Source organism: Siphateles boraxobius, unplaced genomic scaffold (assembly GCF_051911475.1).
Source record: "Siphateles boraxobius isolate OS27281-9 unplaced genomic scaffold, OSU_SipBor_1 7, whole genome shotgun sequence".
Lineage (NCBI taxonomy): Eukaryota > Metazoa > Chordata > Actinopteri > Cypriniformes > Leuciscidae > Siphateles > Siphateles boraxobius.
This window is the reverse complement of record NW_027509197.1, coordinates 38,731,830-38,750,295: the sequence shown is the minus strand read 5'-3', so window position 1 is coordinate 38,750,295 and position 18,466 is coordinate 38,731,830. Positions and strand designations below refer to the sequence as shown.

Here is an 18,466-nt window from a genome sequence, read left to right as displayed (position 1 = left end):
GACCCGAAGCATGACCAGTGACCTCTGACCCGACACATGACAAGTTACCTCTGACCCGGCACATGACCAGTAACCTCTGACTTGAAGCATGACGAGTGACCTCTGACCCGGCACATGACCAGTAACCTCTGACCTGAAGCATGACGAGTGACCTCTGACCCGGCACATGACCAGTGACCTCTGACCCGACGCATGCAGAGTGACCTCTGACCTGACGCATAACCAGTGACCTCTGACCCAACTCATGACCAGTGACTTCTGACCCGACTCATGACGAGTGACCTCTGACCCGACGCATGACGTAGGATGTAGGAGTAGCGTAAGCTTAGGTGAGAGTCGACGCCTCTCGCGGTTCAAACAACAAGGTCAAGCTCCTCCCACATTTCTCTTTAAAAATTCTAATTTTAGCATACTAATATCTTAACCAGTCTTTTGTTTTGCTCTATCCTCTACGCTTCTGCGTTCATCAATACGTCATGCGTCGGGTCAGAGGTCACTCTCACGCCAGAACTAGACTCATATACATATAAATATGGATATTTATCTTACACAAATACATGGCTTTGCCAGAAGTCAAGTCAAATCACCTTTATTTATATAGCGCTTTTTACAATACAGATTGTATCAAAGCAGCTTCACAGTGATAACAGGAAAATAATACAACAAAGTTTGTTTCTAGAAGAAAATTGCGTCATCGTCCACCTTAAGTAAGGCAGATCAATAATACTGTTAAATAGTAAATGTCCCCAACTAAGCAAGCCAAAAACCAAGGCAACAGTGGCAAGGAACCAAACCTGAAGGGCTTTATTAAAACGCTGAAGCCGTATGGATCACTTTTATGATGGATAGATTTGGGCTTCAAAATCCCAGGCTCTATTCAATCCCTTTATAAAGCTTTGAAGAGCCAGGATACTTTTTAATATAATTCTGATTGTGTTTGGCTGAAAGAAGAAAGTCATATACATGTAGGATGGCTTGAAAGTGAGTAAATCATGGGATAATTTTCAGTTTTGGGTGAACTAACCCTTTAAGGACCGATCAGCCTGTGCCATCTAGGATTTCATGACAGAACTTTTTACTTCTAGGGTCACTGATGTTTTGGGTTTTGGAAAAGCACATTATGAATAAAATGCATTATTATTATTACTGACGGCCAGTATGTGACTGTATGGCAATGACGCTGTTCTCATGCAGGTATCTAGCGCTGGTTTCAGCTCTGGCGTCTGGAGCCGATTGGCTGTTCATCCCTGAAGCTCCTCCTGAGGACGGCTGGGAAGAGCTCATGTGCGCTCGACTGGGAGAGGTTAGGTCATTTATAGATCAATAAATACACAGATGGAGAACAAATTATGCCATTCATTTATAATTACCTGTTGTTTTAAGAGCATTGTTTTTATATTATCAGTTTTTTTATTTATTTTAGTTTAAGCATTAGAAATTTTGTTATGAGCTTTTTTAATTCGTGTCATTTTTTAAATATTATTATATAGATTTCAATTATTTTTTATTTTAGTTTTATACATTTTCGTAAAGATTAGATTTTTCATCTATTATGTAGGGGATAATGTACATCCAGCCACACACACACACACACACACACACACACACACACACACACACACACACACACACACACACACACACACACACACACACTCACACACACCTGAAGGGGGTTTATTCTGAGAGCTCACACACACACACTCACACACACCTGAAGGGGGTTTATTCTGAGAGCTCACACACACACACACACACACACACACACCTGAAGGGGGTTTATTCTGAGAGCTCACACACACACCTGAAGGGGGTTTATTCTGAGATAACAACCGGATGTATGCGGCTGGATGTACATTATCCCATTTGTTTCACGGCTACTTGCCACATAACTAAATAATTAGACACGAAATATTGATCAAACGCAAAGCTTCCATGGAGAGAACAGTTTCAGCAGAAAGTTCAAACTAGACGGATATTTAAGAGATACGATATACATTCATAGTAGCCTGACAAGCCAGACCCACATCAAGATGTTGGGTCAGGGAACACACCATTGGCAGGGCTCAATCCGAGCGGCGGGATAAACGTTTGTCTTTCCCCCTGCACGCAATAGGATAGCGCTATCACCCAGAGCAACGAAGAAAGTGAGCGACGGACTTCAGTGCTGTTCTTTGTTTTTTTCTCAAAGGAAAGCTTAACTCAAAGTCGCGGCCAAAGCTGATTTTAAAGACCGCTGTTCGCCAGCAGCACCAGCGTCTTCTTTGTTTTCAAGTAGCAGGGAATACACGCGGAACTGACGTCATTATGTTAAGCCCGCCCACCGACTCTACACACGATGTGATTGGCCTGACTAGAGTTTGGTTTTTCCAGCTTGCAAGCCAACGGAGAGTTGCTAGACGACACTGGCTACAAAATAAAATTAGCTGCCGCTAGGGTGCGTCTTGATTTCTAGGCTACAGCCATACCACTTATTACACAGCATTTCACCACATAAATCATTATGGAGATAAGAGATTAAACTGTTTTAAAATCGTACCTGTTTGTGTCTTATAATCCAACAGTGTACAAAACAATAGTCATAAAATGGCAGCATCTGCGTTTGTATGAAACAAGAGAGAGTGAGTCCATGATACTGGATGGCATTATTAAATAACTCTACACAAAATATTGATTCGACTTGAGTTTTAATAATTTATTAGCTCACCATATGCAAAACTTCCACGAAGAAAAACCGTTCCTAGCGCTGCTGACTTCAGTGACCCGGATGAGCCTGTGTTTCTGTTTTCAGCGATTGTTATCTGGGAATAACTTACCGCTGGATGCCACAACTGACCAATCAGAATCAAGTATTCCACAGAGCCATGTAATTAAGTATTTTATTACACGGCTCTCTGAAATGCTTGATTCTGATTGGTCAGTCGCAACATTCAGAGGTCAATTATTCCCCAATAGAGTGCATAAGCACCCGCAGATGGGATAGAAATAACAACAGCCCAGTTTCACTTCCATATTTTAATAATTGACTGCTGGATGTGTTTGCTCAGAGCCGTAGTAAAGGATCCAGACTGAACATTATCATCATCGCTGAAGGAGCCATCAACAAAAGCGGTGAGGCCATCACCTCCAACTACGTTAAAGACGTGAGTGAAGCTCTTCAGCTCGCAGCATGAGACAAGCTCTTAAAGGGACAGTTCACCCAAAAATCATTTACTCTCCCTCAAGTTTTTCCAAACCTGTATGAATGTTTTTTCTTCTGCTAAACACAAAACATGATATTTTAAAATATATGGGAAACCAAAAAGTTGAATGACCCTTTTGACTTCCATAGAATTACTATGGAAATCAATACCGACATTTTACCAACATTCTTCAAAATATTCTTTTGTGAGAAACTCATAAAGGTTTGGAACAATTTTTGGATGAACTATCCCTTTAAAGTAATTTTAGTACATGCTAATTCAATTATCATAGATATTATTTACACCTGCTTTAGTTTTTTCATAAAATTTACCATAAGTTTGCACTTATTAAATGTTAGTCATATGTTTTCTAGAAGTGATATGAACTTGTGGAAGCTTGTTTTCGCCACTGAACAACAAAAAATAAGGTAGTTACTTTTTATTTTACATTTCTTGCAATTGTGAGTTTATATCTCACAATTCAGACTTTTTTTACTCGCAATTATGAGTTTATATCTCACAATTCTGTGAAAGTAAATTACCAGTAATAAACTTGGAATTGCGAGAAAAAAAAAAGTCAGAATTGTGAGAAAAAATTGCAATTACTTCGAGTTTATATCTCACAATAAAAGTCAGAATTGCGAGTTATGAACTCGAAATTGCAAGATATAACTCGCAATTTGAAAGAAAGGAAGTCCGAAATGTACCTTTTAAATTTGCAAGGAAAAAGACAAAATTGTGAGATAAAAAGTCGCAATTACCTATTTTATTTTTTATTCAGTGGTGGAAACAAGTATCCACAGTCTTCTGATAAAAAGTCTTCTATAGAGACATTTTAAAGCTGGAATTTAAGTCCTTTTCATAAATTGATACATTTTGCAACTGTTATGTTTTGTGAAGTTGCCTTAAAAACGATGTTTATTGTATAAAGCTCCATAGAAATAAGTGTGGGGAAAAAAGAGACCAATAAAATAGGTATCAGCAGCTCTCTTATAACGCTGCTACCAATCAGATGTGCATAAATGACCATGTGATTTGCGTTTGCGTGCAGCTGGTTGTGTCTCGTCTGGGTTATGACACTCGGGTCACTGTTCTGGGTCACGTTCAGAGGGGCGGGACACCGTCAGCCTTCGACAGAGTTCTGGTAAATAAACACTTTCAATTAAAGGTGCATTGTGTAATATTTAGAAGGATCTGTTGACAGAAATGCAATATCATATATATAACTATGTTTTCAGTGGTGTATAAAGACCTTACTTAATGAACCGTTATGTTTTTATTACCTTAGAATGGGCCATTTCTATCTACATACACCGCGGGTCCACTTACATCAACATGTTTCTACAGGAGCCCTAAACGGACAAACGCATTTTGTTACTATGTTGTTCTTCGTGCAAAAGAAGCTCGCTAAAGTCAGCGAAAAAAACACTGACACGATGAACAAGTTACAATAATATCCGCAATAACATTTCATTTTACTGAATAATTATGTAAACCTAATTTCTTCATTTATCCTTGTAAAGAAACCTCATTGCTGAACTGCTGCTCTCTGCTGTCTCAGACGATGACATATTTTCCTGTCGGCCACCGTAACTTTTGTTGGTTGCAGTTCACAACATCACCAGTAGATGCCGCTAAAAATCACACACTGCACCTTTAAACCCAAGCAATAGTTTTGAGTAATGATGTTGAAGTGAGGCTTTGGATGTTTTGTGGTGTAGAGCAGTAAGATGGGTGTCGAGGCCGTGGTGGCCCTGCTGGAGGCGGGACCGGACACCCCCGCCTGTGTGATCGGCCTATCAGGGAACCAGGCCGTGCGTCTCCCGCTCATGGAGGCCGTAGAGATGGTGAGTCTCCAGTAGTGCAACGTTTTTTATTCCCAAATTTTTTTAATTAAATTTTGCAGACATATAAAAGGTATTACATCAATTACAAAATGAGAAAATATGTCTGGTAAGAAAAACAAGAAAAACAAGAAACAAAACAAGTCGATACAACAACAAAAAAAGCCCCCCCACCCGCAACCCTCCCCAGAGGCCACCATAAGGACACAGAGGAGAAATACAAAAATAAATTAAATTCAAATTAATAATGAATATACAAATAATTTTTGTTGGTTTTTGTTCTTAAATGAGTGTTGCAATCTAAAATAACTGTTTTCTGTTTGAATATATGGAAACACTTTACAGTAAGGTTCATTAGTTAACACTAGTTAACTACCTTACTTCTTCTTCAGCATTTATTAATGTTAGTTAATGTTAATTTCAACATTTACTAATACGTTATTTAAATCAAAGGTTGTATTTGTTAACATTAGTTAATGCACTGTGAACTTTTTTGTAAAATGTTACTTATTCCTTTGATTAAAGCTGAATTTTCAGAATCATTACTTCAGTCTCTACAGTATATACAGCCAAACATTAAAGGAAAATCAGTTGCTTTTCTGCTTATTATTATTCTGCATGTTTATAACTATCATCCAAACTATCATCCAAATCCACAGGTAATCTGAAAAAAATGCATTAAAAGCCTTTTGATATACCAAACAGTTCATTTGTAATGCACTAATGCATTTGACAAGTAATCTTTTGGGGTTTTTTTTCTCAAATAATTTCTCACATTATTAAGGCAATGCTCTAAGGCAAGAGAATAGGCTAAAATGTATAACTAATTGACAACCCAATACCTCCCTAGTTAATTAAACACTAAAGGACATTCAATTTTCTATTACATGTTTTGTGAAATGTTGTGTTAAATTTGCAAAGAGGCATCATCTGATTTAAATATGCAGCACTTTGCATAAATACCCAGAGCACTTGATAAATCCAGGTTCAAAATTCTTTGATATTGCTGACATATTAGAGTTAAAAGTTTTAACAGAGAGGATTTTGGATTTCTTTTTTTATTTCTCCAGAAATCAGAGTATCAACAACCAAATATATATATATATTCTATTTTTATGTATAACATGTTCTATAGATTAGGCGAATAATAAATGAACAAACCTTCAGTGTATAGATAGGAATCAAACTAAACTTTGGTGTGTGTAAATTTCTGACCTTTAAAGATAAAGATTCAAATCTGTAAACACAAATAAGGTGTAATAAAATAAACACTTAAGAGTGTATTTGGGATGTTATGGAAGCAAAATAGCCCAAAATCTCAACATTAACCATTGCATGAAAAACAATAGTTTTGTCAAGTATATCTTGCCTTAAGAGAATAATTTGACTCTTTCTTCCAGACTAAAGAGGTTCAGAGAGCCATGAATGAGAAGCGGTTTGAAGAAGCCATCCAGTTACGGGGCAGGTGAGCAGCTTCACGTGTAAAGTTCATTATCATGTGTTAATTATCAGATAAACCTGCTGAGCTCAAAGTTTGAGCTGACTGATTTCCACACAAGCCAGTAATAATGAATCAAATGATACTGTTTACAGGAGTTTTGAAAACAACTGGAACATTTATAAGTTGCTGGCCTATCATAAACCTGCTGCGGTCCAGGTAACACACACATACACACACACACATTAAATCTGATTTCACAGCCTTGTATACAAAACTGTAAACTTTTACATGCAAGTCCTTTTTTGCCACTGGTACATTTTTATTGTAGCTAAGATATCAGCAGGGCTTATGGATCATAAAAACCTAAAATCCTTAAAATCAAGTCACCTTTATTTTTAAAGCGCTTTATACAATACAGATTGTTTCAAAGCAGCTTCACAGAACTTTTTCCCCCCAATATTTTTGAATAATTCCATTTCAAATGTACAGATCCTCCATTGACTTGCATTACACTGCAAAAATGCTTTTCTTACTCAGTATTTTTGTCTTGTTTCCAGTCGAAATATCTAAAAATTCTTAAATGAAGTTGCCATAAGATTTTATGTTTATGTTCTTGTTTCCGGTGCGAATTATTCAAAATTAAGTGAGTTTTTGCTTAAAACAAGCAACAATATCTGCCAATGGGGTGAGAAAAATAATGTTAATTCAAACAGAAACAATATTATTTTTCTTACCCTATTGGCAGATAATTTAGCTTGTTTCAAGCTAAAACTCTCTTAATTTTTATTTACTTCCCCAGAAAACATGACATGGTATTTTACTACTATAGTAAATGCATCTTTGATTTAAGAATTTTTTGATATTTGAACTGGAAACAAGACAAAAATACTGAGTAAGAAAAGCATTTTTTGCAGAGTAGAAAAGAGCAGATTCTTGGTGCTCAGTGAAAGGTTGGTTTGGTTATGTGTTGTTCCGTTAAATTCTAGTTTCATGTTATTAATTGTGATTTCAGAGCAACTTCTCGATGGCCATCCTGAACGTGGGAGCTCCAGCCGCCGGCATGAACGCTGCGGTGAGGTCAGCGGTGAGGGTTGGGCTGGCCACAGGACACCGGGTTTACGTCGTCAGCGATGGATTCGAGGGTCTGGCCAATGGAGCGGTGAAGAACCATGCTTTCCAATGATTTCTTTAATGATGCATTTATTGCAGTGACTCTCAGGACAGCTCTAGAGATGAAGTTCATGTGTTCATGTCCTCATATAGTGATACGGCAGATGCTGAAAACACCACGAGCATCATGTGTGCTACAGTGTGTGTGTAGTAGATGAAACTGATTCACACAGAACATGCACACCTCATATTTAACCCTTGAGCATCAATACTAAAAAGGTTTTTACAGACAAACATTTTTTTTTTTACATCATGAAATGTTGACGGTTAAGTTTGGTCTCATTTTAAAGAGGCAGATTATTGTTGAAACAAAAAAAGTTTAAAAAAATGAAAAATAAGTTATAGATAAGTTTAAGTTTATGAAAATGATTTATGAACAATATTTTATATAAAATATATATTTTATGAAACATCTTGAACTCTAAAACTGCTTGAAAATCAAAGCCATAAATCTAAACAAGTCGTGTTCCAAATTTTTGATATCTCAAAAAATGAGCTTTTAGTAAGATTTTGTTTGGGTACAGTATAAAACTTTGGTACTGGAACACAGTGGTTGGGTTTGTGATTTGCTGTAGTTTTTCTCTCTCAAATATTTCAAGCACACATACACGCGCACACACACACACACACACACACACACACACACACACACACACACACACACACACACACACACACACACACACACACACACACACACACACACACACACACACCACAGATATACGGACACAATTTTTTTTATTACATATATACAAACCACACTCCATACCAACACACCCACACAATTATAGCTGCTTAATTTATCCAATTAGCCATATAATATGCATAAGCAGAAAACAGGAATAAAGCAAGTATTTGCTTTATAGGCCAAACCTGAGAAAATGGCACCATCTTGTGGAAACAGTAAAAACTTTGAAGCTTTGCCTACAGAATGAAAGTCTATTATCAAAGATTGCATCATTTTATAGTTAAATGGCCCTAGGATTAAAAATTGCAGTTTTAATGGGTTTCAATGGGGATATTTTTGTTCAAAAGGTCTCGAGCGGGAACTATTTTGTGTACCTAGTGCAAAATAGATTTATTTAAGGAAATGGGGGTGAAATAGTAAAATTCCACTACAAATGCACACCTGTGCCAGATTATATGCAGTTGGCATTAAAACAGGCAAAATGATTGAAAAAAAAATAATCCATGACATTTACAGTATACTGTAAATCCCATTTTTATGACGTGATTCCTTCCAATCATAGGGCTCTAAAATGACAAAAAAAGAAGACCAATGATCCTATTATGCATAATTCACAAATGCATACAACAAAAGACTGCAATCCAAGTTAACATAAAAAATAAAACAAAAATTATAAAGGGGTTAGTATAATCTCTTTCTGTTACTATCCCACTGTTTTTTATAGGTAAATGAAGTGTCGTGGAATGAGGTTGCCGGCTGGACGGGTCAGGGCGGCTCTCTGCTGGGAACTAAACGGTCCGTCACCTTTAAAAATCATGCATTTTCCACTGGCTCTTTTATTTAATCCCAGCTTTGTGACCCTCAATGTTCTCCAGAACCCTTCCCAGCACCTGCATGGAGAAACTAGTGGAAAACCTCAACAAGTTTAACATCCAGTCACTGTTTGTCGTCGGAGGTTTCGAGGTACAGAAAATGTTAATGCAAACTAATAGACCTGACACTTATTCTATGTGATGTGTTTCTTTGGTTTTTCTTTGGTTCTTTCAAAAAGATTGCACTTTTTGTGTATTTTTATATATATATATATATATATATATATATATATATAAATAAATTTAAAAAAATATATATATATATATTTGTACATTTCTTATTTTTATTCTGGTACCTTTATGTTTATATGATTTTAAAATGTTCCTTTTGTGTTCATTTAGTAAAAATGTAAAGTGTCACTGTCTTTTTTTTATTTATTTTTTTACTAGTGCTGATTTTGTAGTAAACAATTAGTATGTACTTTGTAACAATAGCTGTGCTATCCAGATTATGGGGGGGGGGGGGGGGGGGGATTTCACAGAGGGCAAAACAAATCATTGTTTTTACATTTCGATATCTACTGAATACTGTCAAAATTTGGAAATCAAATTTGAATATTTTTGCTGTATCGCCCAGCCCTATTTTATCTTCCATGAAACACAAAATTAGGTTTTCAATTCAACAAAAAACAAGTCTGCGCTGCACTTTCTGATATCTGACTGTACTTTCTGTCGTGTCCAGGCGTATGAGGGCGTACTGGAGTTGGTTGAAGCGAGGGGCAGTTATGATGAATTATGTATTCCCATGTGCATCATCCCCGCCACCATCAGCAACAATGTCCCCGGCACTGAGTTCAGTCTGGGCAGCGACACTGCGGTTAATGCAGCGATGGCCGTAAGTACAGGACTCACGACACTCACGTAAACACTGATAGATGCTCTTTTAGATGTACTCTTATTGCCATATGTATTTTACTAAACCTAAATGTGACTTGCATGAAATGGAGAAGACAAGAAAATATTGTGGCTCTGTTTCCAAACCTAGTGAGCTGCCTATACACAATAGACGGTTTTGTTAGGGTACGTCTGTAAACATTTATTTTTCTGTTCCCGGTGCATCTGTATTTTTGAGAGTTGTGTCAGAATTACAATGCTTCAGATAATCGATTTGATAATCAACCCTACATGCATAGAGCACCAACACAAATACGCTTAGTGTAAGTTAGTGCAACGCTGTGTAAGAAGCCTAAAGCAGCATTGCATGTGCAGTTTACTTTGTGGACAAGGCAATCCCATAATGCATCACGAGTGAGAACAAATTAAGTGAGATATCAGTGAAAATATAGAAAGAATCAATAAAAAAATGTTCAATTTCATCTAATATTTATGTGTCCTGGCTTGCAACTTCAAGGTCACGGGTTTGGTTCTCCAAGGAATGCATGAACCGATACAATGCAAAATACTGTACATGCAATAGACATCGATTTGGGTAAAACCATTAATGTGGGATTTAAATTTAAATGTATTGTTATGCTTATTAGAGTACAAGGTTTTGAAACAAAGCATGTATCTGAAAAGATTGCACACCTGCCAAATTGTACTTCATTAATTGCAGAAGCTATAAATAAAGATGGTGTTTGGCTGCATTGGTTGTGCAGTTTTTTGCTCCGTTTACACGAAGGGAAGCCGCAGATATTTCCCTGCGGTTAGGCCTCTCGTTTACACGAAAACCCAGTTTTTATCACAGAAAACGATTATTTTAAAAACTCTGGCCAAATTGGAGATTTCTGATAACGCCGGTTATGTGTTGCCGTGTCAACCGGGAGAAACAGGGTTTTAGGTTCTCAAACGTCTCATTATGCGCCAGAAAATGCTCCACGTCATTCGTTTTAACGTTTTCAAAAAAGTTGTAATTTACATCAAGCCGCATAAATACGCCGTCGAGCGCCATCATAACTCTGCCAAACTGGGCGCTCGACGGCGTATTTATGCGGGTTGATGTAAATGACAACTTTTTTGAAAACGATGTTGTGTGCACGATTTTATTATTGAAATCGGAGGGGGGGAAATATCCGTTCCTCTAAATACCCAGCTATGTGTAAATGTGTCTTTTGATGTGAAGCTGGTCTGTGTTTCATGAAGAGCTGTGATAAGATCAAGCAGTCGGCCACAGGGACCAAGAGGAGAGTGTTTGTGGTGGAGACTATGGGTGGATTCTGTGGTTATCTGGCAACCACCACAGGCATCGCTGTCGGAGCGGATGCCGCTTACATCTTCGAAGATCCTTTCAACATCCACGACCTCAAGGTAGGGCTGTGCGATATGTACAGTGGATAGCATAAGTGAACACACCCATGCTAAAGTTGCCTAAAAAGAGGAATAAAAAATCATCTTTTGGAAATTGATCTTAATGCCTTAATTTAAAAAATGAGGAAAAATCCAACCTTTAAGGACACCAATTTTCTTTGTGTATGAATAATGCATCATAAATAAATAAATGTTCTTCCTTAAAATACAGGTTGGATAAGTCAGGACACCCCTATGTTAAATTCCCATCGAGACAGGCAGATTTTTATTTTTAAAGGCCAGTTATTTCATGGATCCAGGATAATATGCATCCTGATAAAGTTTCCTTGGCCTTCGGAATTAAAATATCCCACATCGTCACATTCCCTTCACCATACCTACAGATTGGCATGGGGCACTTTCCATAAGATCATCTCTCAATGCAAATCAAACCAGCTATTAGGCTAACTGAAATAAAACCATGCCAATCTCTAGGTATGGTGAAGGGTGTGTGATGATGTGGGATATTTTAAATCCAAAGGCCAAGGGAACTTTATCAGGATGCATATTATCCTGGATCCATGAAATAACTGGCCTTTAAAAATAAAAATCTGCTGTCTCTATGGGAGTTTAACATAGGGGTGTCCTGACTTATGCAACCTGTATTTTAAGGAAGAACATTTATTTATTTATGATGCATTATTCATAAACAAAGAAAATTGGTGTCCTCATTTTTTAAATTAAAGCATTAAGATCAATTTCCAAAAGATGATTTTTTATTCCTCTTTTTAGTCAACTTTAGCATGGGTGTGTTCACTTATGCTATCCACTGTATCGTCTATGATAGTATTGTAATTATTGTTTTAACCATGTGCCAGCTGATATTATGGAGTCTCGTTTTGCAAAACAGGCATTGAGAGTGCATTTTAATGGCATAATCATTTTATAAAACAGTTTAATAACCTATACAATAAGTTAACATTTCCCAACGCTCCACATCTACACATGGAAGAATAAACACTGTTTTGCTGTTGGTGTGTCACTTCTTTTAGACCAACGTGGATCATTTGACTGAGAAAATGAAGAAGGACATTCAGAGAGGTCTTGTGCTGAGGTATTGAGTCGGTCTGTCTACATTAACACAGTCTGCAACACATTTTAGGTTCCTAAATTATTTTACAATAATCTAAACTATTGGAATATAATCATAAATAATAATTTATAAAATAAACAATAAATTAGAAAAAGAGCCACAGTGGCTTCCTTGATTGAAGCAACTTAAGTTACTATTTTGTTAAACATGTGGGATGGAAATGAGGGCTGCATCTGAAATTGCATACACACAGAACAGACATCTAGCAAATATTCACAAAATTGTTTGATTGGTTGTTGATTTAAATTTTTTCAACAGCATTTCTCAGAAATGTCTTACTGCACCTTTAATGACGTTGAGTGTAAAACTGCTCTTTTCACAGGAATGAGAAATGCCATGAGCAATACACCACTGACTTCATCCATAAGCTGTACTCGGCGGAGGGGAAAGGTGTCTTCGACTGCAGGGTCAATGTCCTGGGACACCTTCAGCAGGTACAGGCTAACAACTAATAAAGTGACATATCAGCATATCCTATAAATTATCTTAAACATCACCTGCTTTTCAAACATAAAGCATTGGTAACACTTGTGAAATTTGATTCCAGGCCTGAGAGAACACACACATATATACATATATATATATATATATTATATATTTTTTTTATCATTATGATTATAATGAATACTGTTTTGGTATATATATGTAATTGCATATACTTACAAGTGTCTTTGATTTACGAAATTATTGAAGGCCTGCTTTCTGTATTTTTCCTCGAAACGAAAAAAAATAAAATAAAAAAATAATTAAAAATCCCCTGCTTTTCAATTTTTAAGTACACTTCATAGTTGATTCAGACACAAATACTGTGTCAAAGAGCCTAATTAGGTTTAGGGGTTCTAATTAGTTTCAATATATGTTATTTCTTGCAACTAAACAGCTATTCAAAAGATATTTAAAAAACCTTTAATGCATCAAATATTTAGGATCGGCATTGTTTTGAATTAAAAACATCAATTCATTATAATAGTGCAAATTTCATCTGAACGGTTTTCCATGGAAAAGCAATAAGCTCCCATTTGTTCATATCAGTTAATGCATTATCAGAATTGTTGGTTCATGTTAGCTCAGATCCATTAAATAATATTAACAGATACAGCTTTAGATTTTAATAGTGTAATAGTAAATGCATTGCAATGGAATTAACATTAACTGAGATTTTTAAACACTTTAGAAGCATTTTTCTTTGTTAATAATTGGAATATTATTGTAAGTGTTATCATATTTTTCATGAATTGCTTAAAGTATAATTATGTTGCATTATTAAATGATTTAGGAGTGAAATTTGAACATTGGGGTTTGAAAGAAATGCAGCGTTTGAATGCAGTTTTTCTGATGTTGTTTCTCTGATGTTTATAGGGTGGAGTGCCGACACCGTTTGACAGAAACTACGGCACTAAACTGGGCGTTCGAGGCGTGCAGTGGCTCACAGAGAAGATGATCGACAATTTTAGACTAGGTGAGAGGATGTTTAAAACTAAATATAACTCTACAAAACATTTCTTTAGAAATCAAATATTTCTGACTCTAGTTTTACATCAGGTGAGTTTTGGACTTAAAATAACTGTAATTGGGGGGCATGCACTTTTGTGTTTTCCTGCTGAAGGTATAGTCAAATGACAGAACTCATTCTGAGCAGCAGTTTAAACTGTAGATTTCTGTGAGTAAAGTGTGTTTGTGTCTGTCAGGTCGTGTGTTAGCTAACACCCCAGACACGGCCTGTGTGATCGGCCTGTATAAGAAGGTTTTGACCTTCAGTCCCGTCACTGAGCTGAAGGACCAGACCGACTTTGTGTGAGTGACTCTAGCAATTACACACACACTACACCAGGTTTAGTAGGGGGGAAGTCAGGTTGATTGGGACACTTTTTCCTAGTCATATCAATAGCAAAAAGTGTCCCAATCCAGTGGTTCCCAACCTTTTTTTGTCTGAGACCCCTTTTTCCCAAGAAAATATTTTAGGGCCCCCCTTCACATTTAATGATATTCTCGCTCTTGTAAGCTTGCAGCAGGGATGACAAAATGTTTTGTTTTTAAACAAATAGTATGTTTATTACTATAACCAGATATGTTTATACACAAATAATAGCGTATAATATTGAAAATACTATAACAAAAACATCTATCGGCCATTTGTAATTTAAAAACGTAAACCTGGGAGTAGCCTATTAATTGGCCCTATTTGAAATGCAATAACAAAAATATTAGTATTTAAACTGGTGTGTAGGGAAAAAATAATTAATATAGGCTATAAGAAAATGACTGGTGTCTGGGACCTCGTTGAAAACCCATTTTTTGGTCAGCCAATGGATCGTGAATAAAATTAGCTAATGTAATATGATCGTTTGGCGCTCTAGCGATTAATAAACATCCGTTTATTAACAGAATAATGCGTCTTGCGGAAGAACATTGTAGCCGGAGCTACTTCTCTCTGTCTATGTCTATGAAGAGTCACGCGCGGTGCGACCCGAACCAGTGTAAAATAGTCCCAATATAAACACTTATTATAGGTGTACCATAGTGACTCAGGATAAGACAAAATTTCTGTTTCGGTTTAATGGATTCATGATGTACTCGCTCATTATATAAATTTAGTAAATTTTTAACACAAAAAAAGTTACGGACTGCTGCTTTAATGCTCACTGTTCAACTTTTTTCAAAATATGACCTTGTGGGCCGAGACCCCCCTGTTGGGAACCGATGTCCTAATCAACCTGACTTCACCCTTATTAGGTACATACTACTTTCACAACCGGTTGTGCAATAATAATATCATAACGGTTGATTTAAGCAAAGATATACTCAATTTAAAATATTTTTTCCTCATTTAAAAAATGGACACATGCAAAAAATACTTTTGAAAGATGATACACATTCTCATGAGATGGAGGAAAGGCTGTTCTTCAGGCAACATCAAAATAATTTAAACAATTGCAACAACATGCATTTTTTAAAGTTATGCATGATTCAGGTAGACAACATTTAAAAAACAAAACGAGTGGAAATTACTTGAACAGTCAACTTAAAATTTTAAGGCAGCAACTGAACTGAAGCTTTTAAGTTGAATTAGGGGGATTTTTAATACAGTGTAATAATAACACTTCATATAATTATTTTCCAGTTCTCAAGGCATTTTACAAGGCTGCATCAAACCATACTTTACCAATGCATAATGACAAGTCTAACTAGTATCAGGGTAACACTTTACAATAAGGTTCATTAGTTAACATGAACTAAGAATGAACAAGACTTCTTCAGCATTATTAATCTCAGTTAATATTACTTTCAACATTTACTAATACGTAATTTAAATCAAAGGTTGTATTTGTTAACATTAGTTAACGCACTATGAACTAACAATGAACAGCTGTATTTTTATTAGCTAACATTAACAAAGATTAATAAATACTGTAACAAATGTATTGCTCATTGTGTAACGATGCATGCAGGGAAGATGATGACAGGTTCTCACAAAATACTAATAAGTTTAATAGCTACTTATTCCAAAATCAAGAAAACAGGCACTGCAAACACATCTAAACATAACAGAGACTGGACAAAGAGTGAAGGCTTAAATAACAAGCTGACACGAGCTAATAAATGACACACAGCTGAAACCAATGAACTAATAATGAGGGTAACCATGGAAACTTAACAAAGGAACAGGTAAACAGATCAAAAACAAACATAACCCTAACACATTGTTAGTTCATGTTAGTAAATACATGAACTAATGTTAACTAATGAAGCTCATTGTAAAGTTTTAGCAGTGTCAGTAAGCGGTTTCTCTCGCCGACAGACACCGGATGCCCAAGACTCAGTGGTGGCTGAATCTGCGACTGATGCTGAAGATGTTGGCAAAGTATCAGACGTCCTTCAGTGAGTATGTGACGGGAGAGATCGAACACGTGACCCGTCGCTCTCTCAGCATAGACCATGGGTTTTAAAGCAGTCCCATCCTTCCGCCAACACACCACTGCCACTCCTCCGTTAAAACGGGTGAACGCCTGATGCTTTAGTGAGTAAAGGAGGGTATGACTCTAGATCTGTGCCTAAACCTGATCTTCTTCTCCATTGGAGGCCTGTATTTGCACCATCTTTATGCTGGACTGATGCAGAGCGTCCAAAACTAGATCACTCCCAGTGTAATAATAGAACTATTGATACATTTACAATAATCCGGGTACTTTTTAAACTGCAATTTCGTTTTAAAACACTCTCCGTCCACACTGAAATGTCTGAAAACTAGGGGTGTAACGACACACTCATGTCACGATACTGAACTCACGATACGATATTATTGCGATACTCCAAGACATATGATAAAAGGTTAACAAAACATTTACTGTTGATTAAAATGCTAAATTTGATATTAAATTGTGTGTGTAAATGAATATGCTTAGACTTGGAGCTGGAAACCCAATGCAGGACAATAGAGACACCAGAAAAACAATATTCATGATTCTGAAGCTGAAAATACAGAATTATTTTAGATGTATATGCTGCACTCTTTCACTGTCTAGATATATTTAAAATAATGTAGGCCACTTTTTACTGGTAACATCAGACATTTGTTATTATCAGGACCCACAAATATTCCTCCATTGCATTATTATACATTATATTCAGCATTATATATAGTAGTTTAATGTAGCACTGACACTAAAACTCTGAAAACTTGAATTTTTTTAACTATACACAGTTTATATTGTCACTATCCACGAAACATTTTTGTATTGCGATATATTGTGACACGATATATTGTTACACCCCTACTGAAAATGCTTAAATCATCTTACTGTGTATGCATTAAACGTAAAAGCTCACTGAGATGATACCGAGAGACCAAATGTTATAAATTCCTCAAGCTATTCTTCTGTCACCATTATTTTATTTGCAAAATATCTCACCATTGAAATGTACGTCCAGGTCACACTCGATCCCCATTCCATGTTTGGTCTTAAACACAACTGTCCTCATATTTTTCCATGATGCATTTTCTGTCATATTTGCAGGAATGTAATATGAAGATTGTACAAAGCAACATTCATTTTTAACAACATTATGGAAGTAAATAGCAGGCGCAATAAACCCGGTACAACCATAGATACTGTATCTATCAGTATAACATGCATCCTGACTAAACATGCATCATCGTTTTCAAATACTTCCGTTTTCACAGTTCACACTACAAGACGGAAACAGCGTGTTCAAATTTATGCACTTAGGCATATTATAAACTTAGAGAAAACGTCTGTTTCCGCTTGATTTTAGTTAACAAATATAATATGTGTGAATCTATTGCTATAAATTTAATTTGTTATATATTTGAATCACTTTAGACCATTTCATCAAAGCCAGCTCATGATGTTTCTGGTCTTCTAATTAAAATCCCCTTAATGTTAACTATATGTATACTGTGGCAATGTAAAGTTATTATACTGTTCAAAAACAACTAATCCAAAGTATATTCCTTGAGCAATGCAACACCAGTCACTTTTAGTGTAGCGGTCACTTTATTCTTTACTAAACTGCTGCTATTAGTTGTTAAAAGTTTCTGCAGAATTTACTGTTTATTTCCTGGCAAATCTTTATTCCAGTAGCTTTCCATCAGGGAAGTGGTTTGTTGTAAATGGGTTGCAGGTAAAGGAGATTGTGAATCAGGTGCTGTGATTGTTAAACATTTGAACAGGTGATTTGTGTCTGTGAGCTTCAGTGTTGTGTCTGTGATATTGTGTGCCTATGCAACGTGATTAAAGTGAAGCAATAGATAGTTCTAGTGCAGCATGTTTTACATCTCCAGTATTTAATGCTCTGGATTGACATTCATTGAAAATTCTAGAAAATGATCGCTATAATGAACCAGGTATGAGTGTAAATAAAACAG

The 18,466-nt window shown here is 36.3% G+C and overlaps 1 protein-coding gene across 2 annotated transcripts in view; it reads left to right on the top strand.

Annotated features, from left to right (window-relative positions):
- pfkla (phosphofructokinase, liver a) overlaps positions 1 to 18,352 on the top strand; it is a 30,320-nt gene extending 11,968 nt beyond the window's left edge. For both annotated transcript variants that reach the window (XM_077215831.1, XM_077215833.1), the window contains exons 7-22: positions 1,195 to 1,303; positions 3,048 to 3,143; positions 4,234 to 4,326; positions 4,904 to 5,029; positions 6,427 to 6,491; positions 6,620 to 6,683; positions 7,480 to 7,626; positions 9,053 to 9,123; positions 9,204 to 9,291; positions 9,883 to 10,035; positions 11,283 to 11,447; positions 12,479 to 12,540; positions 12,902 to 13,013; positions 13,939 to 14,038; positions 14,268 to 14,373; positions 16,379 to 18,352. In XM_077215831.1, the coding sequence (XP_077071946.1) occupies positions 1,195 to 1,303; positions 3,048 to 3,143; positions 4,234 to 4,326; positions 4,904 to 5,029; positions 6,427 to 6,491; positions 6,620 to 6,683; positions 7,480 to 7,626; positions 9,053 to 9,123; positions 9,204 to 9,291; positions 9,883 to 10,035; positions 11,283 to 11,447; positions 12,479 to 12,540; positions 12,902 to 13,013; positions 13,939 to 14,038; positions 14,268 to 14,373; positions 16,379 to 16,526 (1,705 nt within the window). In that variant the 3' untranslated portion in view covers positions 16,527 to 18,352. The remainder of the gene's footprint in view (positions 1 to 1,194; positions 1,304 to 3,047; positions 3,144 to 4,233; positions 4,327 to 4,903; positions 5,030 to 6,426; positions 6,492 to 6,619; positions 6,684 to 7,479; positions 7,627 to 9,052; positions 9,124 to 9,203; positions 9,292 to 9,882; positions 10,036 to 11,282; positions 11,448 to 12,478; positions 12,541 to 12,901; positions 13,014 to 13,938; positions 14,039 to 14,267; positions 14,374 to 16,378) is intronic.
- The last annotated feature ends 114 nt before the right edge of the window (positions 18,353 to 18,466 follow it).